At 36.1% G+C, this 18,118-nt stretch overlaps 4 protein-coding genes across 11 annotated transcripts; 1 reads left to right on the forward strand and 3 right to left on the reverse strand.

The window, feature by feature from the left end:
• Positions 1–1,020: 1,020 nt before the first annotated feature.
• On the reverse strand, positions 1,021–5,184 carry LOC110863024 (G2/mitotic-specific cyclin-B2). 2 transcript variants are annotated; one of them, XM_022112233.2, is made up of 10 exons: positions 5,045–5,184; positions 4,799–4,912; positions 3,965–4,289; positions 3,104–3,486; positions 2,661–3,042; positions 2,410–2,568; positions 2,100–2,339; positions 1,866–1,984; positions 1,644–1,791; positions 1,025–1,566 (listed from the first exon to the last, which is right to left on the reverse strand). In XM_022112233.2, the coding sequence occupies exons 3-10, from the start codon at positions 4,001–4,003 to the stop codon at positions 1,462–1,464; spliced, it is 1,575 nt and encodes a 524-aa protein (XP_021967925.1). In that variant the 5' UTR covers positions 4,004–4,289; positions 4,799–4,912; positions 5,045–5,184; the 3' UTR covers positions 1,025–1,461. The 2 variants fall into 2 exon arrangements, with proteins under 2 accessions (XP_035702311.1, XP_021967925.1); XM_035846418.1 differs by lacking the exons at positions 3,965–4,289; positions 4,799–4,912; positions 5,045–5,184 and adding an exon at positions 3,537–3,558 and having other exon boundaries at positions 1,021–1,566; positions 3,104–3,473.
• On the forward strand, positions 5,185–15,612 carry LOC110850062 (tyrosine-protein kinase JAK2). 7 transcript variants are annotated; one of them, XM_035846413.1, is made up of 25 exons: positions 5,185–5,320; positions 5,380–5,499; positions 6,171–6,297; positions 8,014–8,642; positions 8,702–8,825; positions 8,927–9,177; positions 9,287–9,406; positions 9,493–9,662; positions 9,744–10,009; positions 10,081–10,258; positions 10,370–10,404; positions 10,484–10,605; positions 10,668–10,821; positions 10,910–11,057; positions 13,077–13,166; positions 13,456–13,676; positions 13,734–13,840; positions 14,067–14,103; positions 14,172–14,315; positions 14,387–14,554; positions 14,617–14,665; positions 14,736–14,853; positions 14,920–14,966; positions 15,046–15,060; positions 15,171–15,612. In XM_035846413.1, exons 4-25 carry the CDS (start codon positions 8,035–8,037, stop codon positions 15,416–15,418), a joined length of 3,420 nt encoding a protein of 1,139 aa, XP_035702306.1. In that variant the 5' UTR covers positions 5,185–5,320; positions 5,380–5,499; positions 6,171–6,297; positions 8,014–8,034; the 3' UTR covers positions 15,419–15,612. The 7 variants fall into 7 exon arrangements, 6 of the variants coding, with proteins under 6 accessions (XP_035702306.1, XP_035702308.1, XP_035702307.1 ...); XM_035846414.1 differs by lacking the exons at positions 5,185–5,320; positions 5,380–5,499 and adding an exon at positions 5,764–6,000; XM_035846415.1 differs by lacking the exons at positions 5,185–5,320; positions 6,171–6,297 and having other exon boundaries at positions 5,384–5,499.
• Positions 6,503–7,704, reverse strand: LOC118432958 (protein C1orf43 homolog). Its single transcript, XM_035857452.1, has 5 exons — positions 7,519–7,704; positions 7,279–7,444; positions 7,104–7,158; positions 6,885–7,037; positions 6,503–6,749 (listed from the first exon to the last, which is right to left on the reverse strand). Exons 1-5 carry the CDS (start codon positions 7,702–7,704, stop codon positions 6,503–6,505), a joined length of 807 nt encoding a protein of 268 aa, XP_035713345.1.
• On the reverse strand, positions 15,484–18,090 carry LOC110842137 (peptide-N(4)-(N-acetyl-beta-glucosaminyl)asparagine amidase). The gene is made up of 7 exons (XM_022087850.2): positions 17,936–18,090; positions 17,013–17,673; positions 16,850–16,924; positions 16,514–16,768; positions 16,135–16,382; positions 15,866–16,036; positions 15,484–15,778 (listed from the first exon to the last, which is right to left on the reverse strand). The coding sequence occupies exons 2-7, from the start codon at positions 17,624–17,626 to the stop codon at positions 15,561–15,563; spliced, it is 1,581 nt and encodes a 526-aa protein (XP_021943542.1). The 5' UTR covers positions 17,627–17,673; positions 17,936–18,090; the 3' UTR covers positions 15,484–15,560.
• Between the last annotated feature and the right edge of the window lie 28 nt (positions 18,091–18,118).

The raw sequence follows: 18,118 nt of genomic DNA on the forward strand, positions 1-18,118 counted from the left end.
TTCGGGTGGCAGGCAAGAAGAGAGAGAGAGAGCGAGGGTTGGTCCCATAAACGATGACGCTATGCACGCCACGCCACACACTCGCAGACGAAGAATAGAATTCAACAACAAGTACTCGTATTATTGGATGGATCAACATGATTGTTGGATTGAGCCTGTGATAATGTTTATCAAGGCTCTCTCTGTAATTAGTCTAATGATCATGATCTGTAATCCTAATTGACTAAATTCCATACGCCAGTATTTCCAATTTATTGATTACGAGATTACGACTGGATTTTAATCCATGCAAACTGATGGATAAACGACGGGGGAATGTATAATATATACTAGCCAACTTTGACTGAATACCTTACATACGTAGAAAGTTGCAATAATTAATAAAATAATTATACAATGCGCAATAACTATACAGAAATAACTGAAAATGATTGATTTTTTAGAAGATGGCGTGCTTACCAGTGTATTATGAGTCGTTATTTTTATAGCAACATACTATACAGAATTTTTGGCTGAAGGGGGGAAAGTTGGATAGGAAGGGTTGCGAGGAGAGGGTATGATTTGATATTTTCTCCAGTAACGCCTTCAATCCATTTCATTGGGCTCTATATTCGAGGGAGGACCGTGTGTGGAATCCGATTGGAGATGGGAACGACTCGACCTGTTGCGTAATACCCGTCTGTCCACCTCTGCGATCAAATTCCTTTTATAGAAGCTTCCCCAATTCCATGAACCAAGCCAACCTGCAACATTTATTTATCTACGAATGATCCGGCCTTACTGCATGCATAGCCTGTCTGATGTCATGGCATTGATCTGATTGATCTCATCACAAAAAAACTCTATCATCCAATTTAAAGGAGAATCCGTAACCCATTGGGCTCGCTCTCATCATTCTCTTTGCTATGGGCAGTGTGGCTTTAAATTAAAGCCTTTAATACCGTATCATTCTGGTTGCTATTTATTTACATAAAGTATGTCAGAATTAATATGACGATTAGAATGCAAAATATCGCACAATTGATATTTTATTTACAAGAACTGTAGATCTTTATTACCCAGATACGTTACTTTCATCTTTATCATTCAGAATAATAATTGAGCTGATGTCTACTTGACGATTTTACGTCACTAATAAAACAGATTTTTTTTAGTTCAAATGAGGAAGAAATTTAAAAGAGGATATAAAACGCTTACGCTGCGTTTCTCAAGTTTTAAAATAAAAATCGGCCAAAAACCACATTTTCGCTGCATCAATACCAATGACACTAACGTGAAACAATAAGAATTCAAAGACGGACCACGATTTTCTAGTTGTATGATAGAGACAATCAAAACCATTTCTTATTATTATCATATTCGTAAAACACACTTTGTGAGGCTTATGCCACATGGGTAGAATTGGATATCAAGGAATGCATACACTTAATTTCATAACTTCTAATCATTTTCCAAAGGTATTCAGCATAGGTCTCGGGTCACACGGTCTTTCCATTCCTTAATCTGAAGTTCTGGAACCAAACTGATCTTGTTTAACCTATTTCTACCATATTTTGAATACACAGCCTGAAATTTAAATTCAGTAACGGTTAAGTACTATACATAAATTTACAGCACAATGAATCTAGGAAAAATAAATTTACCTTAAGTTTAGGAGGTTCTTCATGTACTTTTGCCAACATACATGCGACTGGAGTTAGAATTGGTTTTAGAGCATCTAGAGAGAGCCTTGTGTGATGCTGTAAAGCGGAGTTCCACAGCTCTTGGAGAGGTTTAGTCTTGTGTATTATGCTTAAAAAAATGCAAAAACGTTAATCAAAATTGTTAACTTCACGTCATATTTTTAAAAAGAAGGGAAATAGTACAGCAATGCGAGAGCCAAAGCCGCAGCAGCTTGATCCGATGGGTACAAATGACATGTACCGTAATCCACAAGAGTCAATTCCATAATGTATTTTGCCATTGTATGGATCAACAGTGGAGCCTAATAAACAAAATCATCATTAGAAACGAACAATGATTAAACTTCCAAATTTAAACTGAAACATGCGTATTAATTGGCACTTGTTATTTTGCATGTGTATGTACATATGCATTACCCCAGCGGCTTTGGAGAATCTTCTCAGAAAGAATACTGCGGGAGGGGGAGCAAGATCGTACTCCAATGATTGCAATATTTCCTTTTCCATATGTCGAACTTCGGTAGAACTAAAAGCGTTGTCACTAACTGCAGAAAAGTCAATCACAGTAGGAGTACACACTTCTTCAAATTTTGCAGCCACGTACAAGGCTGTAACTCCGACAAGTTGAAGTTGTTTCCTCGTGACTTTGCGTTCTTTCTGCAAAGAATTATTTCCAATTTTATAGATACTTACTATATTCAATAAATAAACCAAACTGACTAAGTACCTGCAAGTATCGGTCCAACGTTTTTGCAGCCATGTACAGGGTTTCTGGCATAAATCCGAACTGGTAATGCACCTCCACAAGCCAATCCAACAAAACAGCACGCATTTTAGAATTAATCAGTCGACCTTCAAGATACCTAATTTTGATGGGGTACTTTTTCTGTAATAATTGCAAGATATTTTAGACATATTTGAAGTCATTCAATAATAGCACATTGCGTAGCAATTTTATAGTTCTGCATAAACCCTTACTTCCAAAATGAATAAGTAATCACAAATGTCTTGAATGTACTCTCTTAGAAGCAATGGATTTTTACCATCTTCGGCATCAATATCAGGAACATCAAATCTCTGACCGGAAAAAACAGCGACTTCATTATTTTCTTTAATACTAGTTGTTTTATCAGAAGAAGAGCTCTCCGTCTTCAGCTCTTCAAAAACTTCATTTGTTGGAGCATCGCAAGCTTCCAGTGGTTGAACTTCAGTACTTTTGCTAGTTTCTGGAACGCTAACTTCCTTTTGTTGCAACTTATCTTCGTAAACTACAGTTTGTGCTGGAAGTTTCTTCTTGTCACCAACCACAGCGTTGAGAGATTTGAGGATTCCGTCCTTGAGACTAATGTGACTTTGACTTCTGATAACAAAAAACATAGATTTGTCAATTATGTAATTAATTAAAAAAAAATAATACTAACCTGTTTTGCAAATTTCCTAATACTTTGACGCCTGCATCATTTTGGACATTGGTTTTTTTGTTTGTTCCTTGGTTCATCGAAGCTGAACGAGTTAATTGTGGTTGTGGCTTTGCATTTTCTTGGCGATTTTGTGCGGCCGGTTTGGGAAGTCGAGGAACAGCAAAGGCCGATGCTTTCGAAGCACCAACTCCTGGTTTAGCAGTCGCCTTCATTGGTCCCAAAGGCTTTCCCGGTTGTGCTTGGCTTGTTCCTAGGTGTTTCTTCATTCGATTCCCTATATCTCCGAGCACCCTAGCTCCACGTAAGGCTCCAGGGCCACCTTGGTTCTCTTGTCCCTTAGCAGGGTTATGCGTTTCTGCGTTATCAGCCCCTACAGTGGAAATCTGCAATTTTATCCAAAATAATTTTTAAGTAAGATTATGTTCTAAAATACTTGCCATATGTCGATTCTAATGGCAGCACAGGGATAAGGTACTGGAGAATGAATGCGTTAATATGAACAATCGCATATGTAACTACTTACATGCTAAGACATTTAGGGGCTTGTGCTTGGTTTTCTAGGATAATGGATAGGGATATAGGAACGAGATGAATTATTTAAATTTAAAAATTTGGATGGGACAGAAATCTGAATGGAATGATAAAGAATTTACGTATACCAGCTTAGATTAACCCAGTATATGTGTGCATATATACATATATATGCATATTATCTGCTATCACTAAATATCTAGTTTTCTTGACAAACAGTTCAATTCCAACTTTTTGGGGGCAATTATAATTATAAAATTACAAGAATCGAACTCTAGCCCTGATAAATAGTGTTAAACCATACCATGTATCGACAAGTTATACACTTACCGAGGACGACGAGAGTGCACGGGTCCGAAGGGAAGCCATTGTCAAAACGGGTAATTGATGTTACGTAAAATTTCAAAGTACGATAAATTTCGGTCAATCGCCTCAATGATAAACTATTTCCAGTACGTCGGGATAATTAACTTATTGTTGTTGATGGTGTCTGATAAAATGAAACCCGAAATCTTGATTTGTCGCGTCACAGCAGAAAGGTCAGAGTCGATTAGTTACAGTTGGTCACAAAATCTTAAGAGTTATCCACGGCGGTCACGACAATGATGATTGTTTCTGCACAACCGGAAACTATATAGCCCCAAGCCAACAACTCCTAAAATGTTTTATAAAAGTTTCCTCTGGTAAAAATCTTCCTCGTGGGTAAAAATATAAAAGTTTATAAATATTTGTGCGGAGAATAAACTATAGAAACAAAACACAACGAAAAAGACAAACAAAAGTCTGCCCAGCCTCGGCGACCAGACTTGCTCTGGGATGAGGCATATGGAATTTAGAGATATAATACTTGAACAAATGCAGCTTGCTCAATTTGAGTAAGAAATTTTAATATGCAGTATGCTAATTTTAAAATTGTATTTGAATAGATTATTAAGCTTTAAGATCCAACCCAGGATCGTCAACTTGATCTCCTCTGCAAGTCGATGACAAGGAAATATTATAACATAATCTATGTAGGTTTATTACAGTAAAATTATTATAATGACCATTCAATCTGTTTCATTTCTTTCATAAGATTTGCTACAATAGTTATGCAACAAAAGGGCCAGAATACAAAATATTAAAACATAGTAAAGATATTATCCAGTTAAAAGATATTCAAACCTGTCGTGTCTCGTGTCACAAAAGTTTTACTTGTAAATATGAGAATTGTAAAATTAAGTTGTCCCAGATAAACTGTCAATATTCGAAATTTGTCCGGTTAGTTTGAGTAATTATCTGTAATTTCAAGGCAAACACAATTTCTTGAGTACCACCGTTCTATTTCCTTTCAAACAATAATTTAAGTGGAATGTAATTATATTGTATAGTCTTTGTAAATAAAATAAACAATGAAATAATTAAACTTACACATCCAGTTCAAAAGCTCCACGATTGGGAAACACGGCGTATTTCGGAGGGTGGAGAATCTGCATTGTCCAAGAAAACTAATTTTAAAATAGAAACAAAGTATGCAAAGTTTTAAAGGGCAGCAGGAACAGGAGAGCAAGCACCAAGTGATTATATGCTTTTTCATGCGAGATTTTGACCGTTACAACAAATCCACTCTCCCGCAGCACTGAACATGGTGAGAACGGTGGTGAACGAAAAAATCCGATGTCTTCAATATTCCCAGAAATATGCAGGGTGCAGTTTTTTATGAGAAACAAATAATAACTTGATGGTAACAATAAATATGTACGTAGGTAGGTTCCATATATGCATAAATCCAAGTATCCTTACCTTAATGAAAGGACCTTACGATGCAATTCCTACCTGGCAAAGGGTTCCATTCCATGTGGCAGATCTAAATATGACTCCTACTGGTGAGCCGACCATTTTCGAACTTGATTTCTAAAATATAGCTACTACTTAAATACTACCATGTCGGTTACAGTCGCTATCGTTAGGACATGACTTTCATAAGCTTTGGCTCTGCCAAAAACTGACCTTTTTAGAAAAATGTTTCATGTAACTATAAATACTATGATAATTATATACTAAGGCTTGCCTATTTTAAGAAGAAAATGACATACATATATGACCGACCTGCAATATGTATGTCATTTTGTTCTTAAAATACTAGACCTTAGTAAGATCTGATAATTACTACAATACCAGATTTTTTATAAAGCATGAGAATCGCTACAAATTTCGCATTATAACACTGAAACATTTTGTGAAACCCTGTAAAACATTTTCCAGGAAGGTATAAACTTGTGTGGCAACTTTGAAACAAAAACAGTTCTTGTTGGTAAATAATCAAAAAGTGGATGTGATGTGTGTGTGAGTTGACAATACACAATAGTATGTGAAGTACATAACAGGTAAAATATATAAGAATAAAAATACTTGAATTGAGATTCGATTAAAAATTGTCAGTATGTACGCATATGACAGTGTGTGTAGAAATCTTTATCGCCGAGTGAAGTGTACTATATCGGCGTTTGAGAAGTAATTAAGAAAGATCAATGTGAGCGAATGTAATTATTTCCAGGTGCCTTATCGACAGTGCAAAATTTATAAAGGTGCAAATACATGTGTGCGTAAGCATAATGATAATGCATGGATTGAACTGATCGAAAATGATGGACACAGAACACTGACTTTTCTTAAATAAAAAGGTACATCAATTGGTTTATTTATCATATTTCTTTGTTACAGTAAAATGATGAACACAAGCCGTGATTCACATGCATGCTCATTATTACATATTAGAATAGTGGGAAAAATTAGCACTACACTTTACATTTGGAATACACTAATTAAAAATACTATGCAAATGCACCGGAAATTCAAATTAATTATTCAATTATAAGAAATCAACTACTATACCGCAGTGGATACATCTTTATTTGATGCTACAATGGAAACTTCGTGCATGTTTGAATGACAAAGTGCAGTTGCTTCTTCATCATTACCCCATTTTTCCTTTTCTTTTCTTGATAAGCGTCGAATATAGGGGGCCGAGAGCTTATTTTCCTCTACGTTGCTCATTTCCTTGAAATGACCTTTTGTCGTCGTGGAGCTTTTGGCAGGACTTCTTACGCTGCTTTTGGGCTGGAGGGTCTGAATTCTATAAACCAAGGGAAAACCAAACACTTTTATTAGCTCTTTGTGCATTCATAAATACATCTCAAGCGCTCAGGTCAACTCAGGTGTGGTGTGGCTGACATGTAAATCTGAATTAAATCAGTACTTCATGACTTACGCATTTCGCAACTGCTTCAAAAGACTATTGAATGCTTGGTACTCTTCTTCTCCAAATAGTTTAGGGTTGAATCGTGCAGCTTCGTAGAGATCGCACAACTGGTGAACAACTCGAGGGTCGACTTGTGGCGTCAGAATAACAATGAAGTAGGACCTTAGTAATGCACACTATGCATGTATTTTATACTATGCATATTATCTTAAAAATTGAATTGCTTACCTTAAACTTTCGAACGTATGTCTTTTACCCAGCTTTTTCTTCTGCATACTCAATTCTGTATAAGGAATAATGTTTTTAAGTTTATCAGAAATCAGTTTTGTTGCTCAACGCATACATGTCATATGGGCATAATTTAAAATATCTACATGCATACATATTTGTACTTTAAACCTACCTAAACTCTTTGCCTCGTCAATCGCCTTCATTCGATAGTAGTGACAAGGTTTCTTGGCGTTCTCGTCTTGTGAATATTTCAGCTCTACATCTTCACGGAGCATTTGCGGTTCATACGTCACCTTTGGGATTGCATCAATGCGTCTCAATATTTCTCGTCTCAAGGTCTTCCGGAAAATTAAAATATATAATGTTTAATACATACTCAATCAGAGATGAAACTAAGGACTTATGTAGTTACTTTATTTGCGTCGTATCCGAGAGGCGTATGAGGTCCGCGATGTGATCTCAGAGTGAATCTCATAATTTGTCGTTTAGCGAAAATGAACAAAAGTAAAAATGTAAGAACTCCGCCGGTAATTATGATAACCACGGTCACTGTTGAAAGCTGCTGTGCCATTTTTTTCAACCAGTTATCCTCGTCCATATTTATTGCACCTCGCTGGTGTACTTGATGGAGTGCCTGTGTAATGCGGATAAATATTTTACAATTCACCCTAAAGAAACAAGCGAGAATAGCTTAAAATAATAGCTTAGGTTGCGTAAACCGCGGACTGAAACAAATCTAAGTATATTTTATATTGAAGAATAATGGAACGCTGGTTAGTTCATAGTGGTCATCGATTGTTCAAAACGGTATTTTCCTCAGTGATATAAAGTTGTGAAGTCATAAAATTAAACCTGCTTAATCTATGTATTCAATGATTAACATTTTTTATCACTAAAATATTTTCAGGGTGAAATTCTGCACTCGGAAATGGATTCATGCAGCGTCGTGGTCTACTTATATAAGGGGGACCGAAATTTTGAAATTCCAATTCTGGAATCCCTTCACGCGGAAGATGTTTGCCGAACAGTGGCCAAGTTTTTACAATTTCGACCAATTAGTCTGTGCTTATTTTCTATTCGTCTAAAAAAATCTCCGGATATTTGGTTACCATCTTCATTCAAATTCCAACCGGATCAAACGCACTATGTAGAGTTCAGACTTCGTTTCAAAATTCCATGCTTAACAGATCTCAATAGATTGGATGAGAATGCATTCGATTATACTTTCCATCAAATTAGACACGATCTTCTGCAAGGACATATTCCTGACATTTCCCAGGACCAAGTAAAGTCAGAAGCCTTGGGATTATGTGTTACCGATATGTTACGATTGATTCAAGAAGAAGCAATGACTTTGGATTACATAGAAGCAAACTATAAGCAATTCATCCCCAAGTCAATCTACAGGCAGCACAAGTTTTTCCTCAAGAAGAAAATTCACGACACGTTGGTCAAGCTGGTTGAGAGAAGCCGGCCTCAAAATTCCAACTACATTAAAGAACAATACATAAGTCAGGTGGAGGAGCTAGCTCCAAGGTAAGCTCAAAATGACGCAGAACTTGCTCTGGTGAAACTTATTTTCTTTTGTATTTCAGATATTTTGCAGAAGAATTTTATGCCATGACCTACAAGCAAGCAGAATATCCAGCGACAATACGAGTCAACGTGTACCACACCAAAGAACCTGGCGTGTCTGTTGCATACATGGGAAAGCACAATGTAAATAAATTAAAGACATTTTACAGTTTTTAACAAATACATCTATCATTGTATATTTACGTTGTTCATGAAATTGTCTAACAAAAAAAAATTGTCAATAGTGGGATCATATCTGCACCATTGAAGATTTATGTTTCATTTCAATTCGAGGAGACTGCACTGCCGAGATTTCAAGGAAAAACGGGATTCCAATTTGTTTCAAATTTAAGTCACAAGAACTTGCCCATTCATTCGTGTCCATGCTGGATGGATATTATAGACTGAGCGAAAAATGGACTTTTAATCTGTGCAAAGAGCTACCTACCCCTTCACTAAGCAAGCTAAAATTTATGAAATGCCACGGTCCGGTTGGGTAAGATACATATATACAGAATACTTTAATAAGTCTACGACTAATATGTGAATGACGTAGTGCAATTAATATTTGATCTTGATCACATATTTAAATTTAAATGTTCCAGAGACAAATTTGCACATCAGAAACTCACAACTATGCCAATTACAAAATGTGGATCATTTATTCTAAGGGAAAGTTCAAAATCATTTGACAGTTACTGTATTGATTATTTGGGACAAAACAAGTAACTTTAATAAACAACACATATTTTTAAGTTGCAGATATCAGAAAGGATAATTATAATCATAAAAGCATATCATATCATTACAGAAATCGTCCCTTTAGTTGTGAAATCAATGGCAGCGCTGACGGAAAGTACACCATAAAAAATGCAGAGTCGGACAAATATTTCACTACATTGTCTGAGCTTGTATCCTACTATATGACAACAAATGACGGGAAATTTGTTTTAAAAGAATGTCTTCCACCATCAGAATATGGTAAGTAGTGTTAAGTGTGTGTTTTGTTAAACATCTAGTTTATTATAACAATTATACAGTCATTATTTATAAAAATTTCAGACCAATCCCCACTATTGCTGTGTCGCAAAAGAGCTTCCAAAGACATTAGAATAAAACCAACTCATAAATTAGAGTCGACCAGTAGTACCATCACGGGACCTCAAATTATTGTGGTAAAAAATTTGCAAGTGTTTCGTGGAAAGCGATTTGAGCTAGAAGGGACCATGTGCAACGTTTACAAAGGAGTGTGGAAGGAAAGCCAGACACATAGCTACGATATAGCGATTAAAGTACTAAAGAAGGAGCACGAAGAAAAGAAAACTAGGGTAGGTGAAAACTGAAAATTGAGGGTGTAATTGCAGATTTGTTAATTTCCATGCCTAAATTCTAACAATAGGAATTCCTTGAAATGGCTGACCGATGTGCCGTGTGGCAATGTGAATCACTGCTAACATTAAGAGGAATAGTTCTGGTTAATCCATTAGCACTGGTAATGGATTGGATGCCATTGGGTGCTTTGGATGTCTATCTGAAAGAAAATGTGCTGCATGTAGAAGTGGCAGAGTTAATAGAAGGTATGCAGGTTGGACAATAAATTTAATCTGACTTGTTATTAGTTATTGTCCAATTGTTTACACTCAATCTTCCTGATAATAATCGATTACGTGTATATATATTTTTTTTAGCCGCAAGTCATATTGCAAAAGCAGTTTGGTTCTTGGTAAGAAATTAAAAGTAAACATTTGTACGCACATATAAGCATGCAGACTGGAATGAACCAAAGCCTCTTTAATGAACAGGAAGACCATGGAATTGTTCACGGAAACATTAGATGTCATAATGTGCTGGTAGCTGAGCACAGCGAGAGCGCATTCATAGTAAAACTTGCGGATCCAAGCATTGTCGAGTACTCTGGTCACGAGTGAGTCTTATTGAACAAATTGAATAATATGGTGTAAAATTATACATAATTCAATTTTCTAGTGTACATTGGATACCTCCAGAATTTTTTGAAATTTCCACCCTTGCTAGAAATTTCATGACTGCTGATGTATGGTCTTTGGGTACAACCCTATGGGAAGTATTTTCCTATGGCGAAAAACCACCTCGGGATCTCCTTCCCGCAATGTATAAATCAGTATGTGAAACCACTAAATAATTTTTGTTTTGAAAGCCGAATTTTACTGAGGTCAATTGTATTTCAATCAATTTAATGCATGTTACAGAAGTATATGTCAGGCTGGAGGCTACCATGCCCAAGGAAATGTCCCCTTGAGTTGTACAGAATTATATCTGAATGCTGGGCAAAAATTCCTGAATCCCGAAAGCACCCTCAAGCTATAGTTCGAGATATTCATCAAATCCTGTACCAACGTAAGTTCAATTCTGAAGCAATACGTAATTATAATAATCCCGTGGTCAAGAAAACATGCCCAAGTAAGGGTTTATGGAACCATCATCTCTTTCTGTTCGTCTGTCTTCCGATAACTCTCATTAAACTCGTCCTATCGACTTGAAATTTGTTACACACGTAGTGTAGGGCAAATGAGGAATTAAGTCCGAAGATGAGCAAAATCAGTGGAACGGTTAACCGGTGGGGTCGTTGGTGCAGAATGTTTGAAATGGTCGTAGAATGCCGATATTCGGGGAATATTTGCGAGAACTAAATAGAAAATATGTTACAATGACCAAATTATTGTTCGCAGGGACACAATAGGGTGACCCCCATTGATTTTCGAAAGTTATCTTAGAAGCCTGAAATTTGGCGTGATCCTGCAGGGGTAAATGTAAAATATGAAGTAAATTTTAAGATTTTTTTTTGCCAGGGGGACCCAACAGGGGACCCGAACTGTTTTTTTTAAATTGGTACAAGAAAAATGAAATTCGATATCAAGGTGCAAGGGTACATAAGACTAAAGAATAAGTTTATGAATATTTTTGTGAGGGGAGCCCAGCAGGGTGGGTTTTTGAAATGAGCCTAAAAAGCTGTAATTTTGCATGCTGGATTATGGAAACGTTTTTGACAATTACGATAGTAATTCAGTAGTTGGTAATGCATCAGGGCCATCCGACAAAAATTTATAAGCTCGGACCCTAATTCTGTGTAAATCAACACTGCACACTGTGGATTTTATTACTAATAACTATAATAATAATAATAATAATAATAATAATAGCCTTTATTACCCTCATTTACTAGTACTAGGGAATGCACAAAAATGAAATTTTAGCATAGCACACTAGCCTATTTTCGTGAGCTTACAAACAGAAATAACTTACTTTAAATGATTAAATAACAATAACTAAGGGCTAAATTACTATATTTAACTTAACAATATATATGTACGTAAGATATTATCTACTCTTAGTCAGAGATCCGTGATTAATGAATTTTTTTGTGGGATTAAGGATTAAGGATTAATGTTATTCCGGGATTAGATTAGTCCAGGATTAATTAAATAATTCAATTTGCTGGGATTAAGGATTAAGGATTAATTCACAATGCTTTTGAATTCGGGATTAAGGATTAAGGATTAATTAATCCTGATTAATTCATGATTAAGGATTAATATAATTTTTATTTTCCTGCACAGAATTATCGACACAGCGATATTAATGTGTCAAATCTCAAATACTTACAAAACGTGCAATATATAGTAGTATTGCGTTAAGTACGTAATAAAAATCAATGTTGGAATAATATCCCCGCCAATTACGGCAAGTTTTGGTGCACAAGCTATGCCCCTGGCCTTTACAGAGCCACAAGACTTGTCAAGTTCTTCGACATCAAAAAATGTGCCGGTCAAAACGAATGGCAAACCTTTCAGTTCAGTTAGATTCCTGTTCGCCATGATTAACGATTGAATCAGTACTTTTATGGAAGCAACAATATAAAGTTAAAAAATATAATGCATGCTAGATAATTTCAGGAGAGGAAAGTAGAAAGAATGGAAAAATATCACATGGTTGAGAATAACTGTTACCTTGCTCATTCGCAGTATTAATCTCTCGTGAGAATTAATCCTAATCACGATTAAGGATTAATAATTTGGGCATGCTTCGTCGGGATTAAGCATTAAGGATTAATGGAGCAAAAATATTTCGTCGGGATTAAGGATTAAGGATTGATTTCACACATTTTTTTGTTGGGATTAAGCATTAAGGATTATTAATCCTTAATCCCAATCCTTAATCCGTTAATCACGATTAATTAATCACGGATCTCTGCTCTTAGTTTGTATAAAGTTAGCTATAATCTATCAAATTTGTTAGAGCTTCAAATGACAAGCCAAAAACCGTGGATTTTGATTTCCATTCGTCATTAATTTTGCTGATTATCATATTAATAGGGGAATTTTTAAATTTTGACGACTTAATTACCGGTTGAAATAGTAAATCCTTGTTTGACCTCAATGACACACCACTGCACGAAGCACGCTGGAATTGCGGCAAAAAGTGCCTATACCTACCAAAAAACAACTTGTAAGCAAATTTATCAAGAGCCAATTCTCTCCTTTCATTTAAAGTTTTCAACTCAGCTTCCTGCATGCATTCAACATAATTTAAATGATCAACTCGTTTTCGGAAAATTATACTTAAAGCTTTTTTCTGAACACTTTCAATTTTGTAAACTAATTTCTGGTTCAAGCCAGAGCCAAACACAACTGAACAATACTCAAGATTACACCGAATATATGGTCAATTAATTTCACTAAGACTTAATTAATTTAATTAAGTCTCCATTAATTTAACTATGGTCAATTAATTTCAGTGATCGGGACAAAAAGGACGCATTCGTATGCAAGCATAACACCGGAATCTAGTGTCAATGGAGCATTTGACACGACCAGTATGTTCAACTGGGGGTCATTTGAATCAGAGAATCAAAATCCAGTAAATTATTCGGATGGGACTCTGAGCACATTTATACACGAGCTTTCTCTTCACTCTGGCTCCAATAGTACGCAACGCACGTGGCTGAATAATTTAACTGTAAGAACCCCAAATCGCTTAACCTAACCTAACCTTACGTTAACAATTATTTATTAGACCGGGTCACCCTCCCCAGACTTATTCTCCGGGTTTTCAGGGACCTACAATGGAAGTATTGGTACAATTTATTCCACTGGGTCAGCACAAGGAATTTATGTATTTGGGTACGTTAAATAATAGTATTAGTATATACTAACTTGCCTTCCTATATATATATATATAGGAAGTTAGGATTATGGTAAATTAATATTTTCCAAAGTTTAAAAATATGTAAAATTGTCTGAAGACGCAAAAGCATGTCAGCATCAAACAGCACACAGTAGAACGTATAATGACGTATTTTGCGTACCACAAATTTTATAAAATCAAAATTTATGTCACTTTTTTCAGAAAAGATCAAATTACGTTGGGGAGAATGATTGGGCAGGTAATAATACCAAGCTTAATGTATTTTTATAATAATAATCAAGACAATCACTAACTTTGAATGAAAAGGGATGCTACGGTGCAGTTTATGTCGGAGAACTAGTCAGGAGTGACGGCTCATCAGAACCCGTGGCAGTCAAAATGATGAAAGAAATGGAGAGTATTCCAGAAAAGGAACAACTAGATTTTCACCGTGAATTCGAAATTTTAAAGGTAGACACATACACACAATTAAACTATCAGTAAACTAATTTACACAAAACATTTTTGTGTATAATTTCAAGAATTTATGCCACCCAAACATTGTTGAGGTTAAAGGCGTAGTAAATGATCCAGGGTTACTTCTAATCATGGAATATCTCCCAATGGGGTCGTTATTAGATTATTTTCGCGTCTGCCACACAAAACCATATGTTAAGCAACTTTTAAAGTTCGCTCAGGATGTTGCAGAGGTAGGATCTTATTGCTTTTGTTATTCAGCATATGGATAAATTTATTCAGTGGAATATTATAGGGAATGGACTATTTGAGAGAAAATAACATTGTGCACAGAGACTTGGCAGGTTTGGAAGAGTTGCAATATCATAATTTAATCAAAGCCCTCCATAAGGCAAACCTTCTTTTCCTTTCCAGCAAGGAACATCTTGGTGGCAAATGAGGACCTCGTTAAAATATCTGACTTTGGTTTAGCAAGATACTGCGATGATAACTGTTATACATTCAGAACAGATCGTAAATTACCCATCAAATGGTAAATGTAACAGTAAATAACTTTAATAGTGTGTAGAACTATAAATTAGAGTTAAGTGTATTATAGGTATCCACCCGAAAGCCTTCAGTACCACAAATCCTCAGAATACTCAGGTAATACATACATCTTGTACTGTTGGAAATCCGTTATTTTAGCCCAACATTGCTCGTAATTATTGTAATATTTTTTCAGATATATGGTCTTATGGTAATCATTTGGATCTATTTATTTTAGTTGACTGACTTTCAGCCAAATTTGATCGTACAGTTGAAGAATTATTGAAAATTGAAATACGTTCTCATTGTGTAACTTTCAAGGTGTGACTCTCTATGAAATTTTTTCTCTCGGAAAAGAGCCGAATCTACCTGGAGCTACCAGTAATGATGTCGAAGTTGATGAAATATTTGGTCTGTTAACTAAAGGAGTTCGACTGCCATGTCCAGAAAATTGTCCCGATGTCATTTACTCAACTTTAATGCTTCCGTGCTGGCAAATGAATCCAACAGTGCGACCCAATTTTTCGAAAATTCTAGGTGACATTAGGGAAATTGAATCTTTGGTGTAACACACTTAGTATAAACTGTGGTTTGTTGAATGTTTTTTTTTGCAATCAGTCAGACAATAGGAAAATCGTGAATATTTATTGTTTATTCTCTATTTGCAACATGAACAGCCAATAATCACTCTGCGGCTTAATTATAACTTATTTAAATAGGGTTAGATTTTGAAACAATATCAAGTTCAACTCGCAAACTGCAACCTGAATTATCGGAATCTAATTTTTGTCGAAAAAGTTGTGCATGCTGCCAGGCGTTGCTGCCTTCGCCACCTTGCAATGTGCAGGTTAATGTTATACTATTGCATAATTGGAATGATCCCACATCAGAAGAACTCCAGCAAAATAAGTCATCAACCGTATTTACATCTGGAAGAACCAATTGATATAAAATACCTGAAATTTCTTCTAGTCTTCTAATATTGTATTTATCAATTATTAATATATTTTACGAACCGCAAAGCTTGTGCACGTTGCCCAAGTTATCCGTCAATGTTGTTACAATAGATGCCGAGGAATGGAAAGTTGAACGCCCAACGACTATTTGAACCTTCTTTATTTGTAAGGTTGGATCAGATAGGTCAAACTGCCAAGAAATTGTACCCCGGGTGTCACCGTTTGATTGTTCTGTTATTTCGAAAGAGTTGTCATTAATCATATTACCGAAACACTTGGAATTTTAAAAAATAAACTCGCACGTTTATTTCTTCATGCAAATTTCGTACCTCTCCTTGATAAATATACCATTTTCCAATCATGTTCCCTCTTCTGAAAGATATTTTCCACATAACGAGCTCCTTCTTCCCAGCCAGGTTTTGTTTCAACAGACGAATTTCCATTGTGTACAAAATACTGATCCTTCTTTGAATCATAGCTCATAACAAATTTGGAGTCGAAAATTCGATCATTCCCAATCACCCATACATAACCGGAGTCATCAGTTTGATTCTCCTTTGTTGGCCCCAACTCCTGTCTGTATATCATAAATGCCTCATTGTATTACCTATTTTCATCCCATACACCTCAAAGCTGTTGATCTTGCTGTCATATATTATCTGAATAGGATGGTAAGAGTCGCTTTACAAAAACCATTTCAACACATACCTAGCCAGTCTCCATGCCAAGGATCCCGAGCCCCTACCTTCAGTCTCTGAATTTTTCAACTGAAATTCAGCTCTTGGGTACAAAAATTCGACCAATTCTTGAATCATTCGTGATGCGAGCAACTCTCTCCGACTGTCTGAAATATTTGCTTGCAGCCTCTTTTTCAAGCCCATTATTAAGTCAACTAGCCTGCTTTCGTTTATGAGACGTCGACGTGAAAGAACATCTCTAAGACTTTTTTCTTGAATATATCGCCTAGTTCAAATATGAATTATACGAATAAACCATATAAATAAGTGCATATATACATGTTTTGAAGCTGGAATATTGCTTAACCATGTAACGTCCTGCAAATCATCCTGGCTCACAGCAATCACATAGGACAACTTCTTGCCCCAACCATTCTCATATCTAAATAAATAAAGTTGTTGAAACACCCACCCATTATTGTCATCCAATAAAGCACATCCATTTAGAGATAGTTAAAAGTTCCACTCACAGAAGAGGACTGTCGTATGAATTTTCACAAGGGTCCACATGCACCCATCGGTTTGGGGTCAAGCTGGAGGAAAATACTTCAAGCCAGACATGATCTGTCCAGTCTCTAACATGCCGAACTTCAAAACCCGTTGCTCGGCAGATCAAGGCAAAACAATTCGCCCATTCGCCACAACGACCCGTTCTGGTTTTTAAAAGGACGGCTGGATGATTATATCTTGGAAATCTCGCAATCTCTCTATTGTCCTTGAAACAATTGGAACAAGTAAAAAGTTCCACTCGTGAAGCAGATTTTGCTAATTCCTCTACACTTGGTACTCCCGTACCTATCGCAGTGGTAGGTTTTTGACATCGAGGACAATTAGGTGAGTTCATCCAAGAAAAAAACTCATTTTTAAACCAGGACATTAGTTCCAAAAGATACATATCTTGAACTAAATTTTTATTCGGAGCCTCGTCGACCTGACCTGGATTACTCTCACATTTCGCTCGAGCCACAGCCATGAGAAAGTCGGAGGGGACTTCTGCCAACGCTGCAGCCTGGTTATTCGGTTGCTCGTAAAGGGCAAACTGGGCAATCATGGATTGCAACTCCTTTTCAAACGTCGTCGACATGGTAGACTCGTGAGGTGTAGGACCTTGCGTCAGGATAATATTAAAATCTGCCACACATGGAAAGGGACAAATCAATAATCTTAAGAGTCTGGATTCAAGACTATTGTCGCTAGACAGCTGGCCTACACATCTCCCTGTACTTTGTTTCAATGAATCTCAAGATTCATTAATTTATTTCTAAAGCTTTACATTTTTCGAAAAGTTCACAGGAAAAGTTTAAATGATGGAATGACGGCGTCAATTTGAGACGTATTTATTTTAAAATATGCATGTAACTAGTCTAACTACTAGTAAATAGTTTTAAATTACCTTTAAAAAGTATTTAAATTTGGAATGACCAAAGGAAGTCCTACTTGTAGTTCTCCATGTATAATCAAAAACACATTTTGTTGGGCGTTGAATATTTACTTTGATAAGAGGAAGGACAAATTAAACAAATATCAGATCGTGTAGTAAAGTGACACAATGATTTCAACGAGTTGAAGGCAGGGT

The sequence above is a fragment of the Folsomia candida genome, unplaced genomic scaffold, assembly GCF_002217175.1.
Source record: "Folsomia candida strain VU population unplaced genomic scaffold, ASM221717v1 Fcan01_Sc001, whole genome shotgun sequence".
Taxonomy (NCBI): domain Eukaryota; kingdom Metazoa; phylum Arthropoda; class Collembola; order Entomobryomorpha; family Isotomidae; genus Folsomia; species Folsomia candida.

Coding starts and splice junctions, on each gene's coding strand:
- LOC118432958 (XM_035857452.1), bottom strand. CDS start 7,704: ATGGACGAGGATAACTGGTTGAAAAAAATGGCACAGCAGCTTTCAACA. Junction 7,445..7,518: donor TCGGATACGACGCAAATAAA/GTAACTACATAA, acceptor ATTTTCCGGAAG/ACCTTGAGACGAGAAATATT. Junction 6,750..6,884: donor TTGAAGCAGTTGCGAAATGC/GTAAGTCATGAA, acceptor CTTGGTTTATAG/AATTCAGACCCTCCAGCCCA.
- LOC110842137 (XM_022087850.2), bottom strand. CDS start 17,626: ATGTCGACGACGTTTGAAAAGGAGTTGCAATCCATGATTGCCCAGTTT. Junction 16,925..17,012: donor TCATACGACAGTCCTCTTCT/GTGAGTGGAACT, acceptor TTATTTATTTAG/ATATGAGAATGGTTGGGGCA. Junction 16,769..16,849: donor GATTTGCAGGACGTTACATG/GTTAAGCAATAT, acceptor TATTTGAACTAG/GCGATATATTCAAGAAAAAA.
- LOC110850062 (XM_035846412.1), top strand. CDS start 7,869: ATGGAACGCTGGTTAGTTCATAGTGGTCATCGATTGTTCAAAACG. Junction 7,914..8,013: donor GTCATCGATTGTTCAAAACG/GTATTTTCCTCA, acceptor AAATATTTTCAG/GGTGAAATTCTGCACTCGGA. Junction 9,663..9,743: donor TCTTCCACCATCAGAATATG/GTAAGTAGTGTT, acceptor TAAAAATTTCAG/ACCAATCCCCACTATTGCTG.
- LOC110863024 (XM_022112233.2), bottom strand. CDS start 4,003: ATGGCTTCCCTTCGGACCCGTGCACTCTCGTCGTCCTCG. Junction 3,487..3,964: donor GTGCACTCTCGTCGTCCTCG/GTAAGTGTATAA, acceptor ATAAAATTGCAG/ATTTCCACTGTAGGGGCTGA. Junction 1,567..1,643: donor AAGAACCTCCTAAACTTAAG/GTAAATTTATTT, acceptor TTTAAATTTCAG/GCTGTGTATTCAAAATATGG.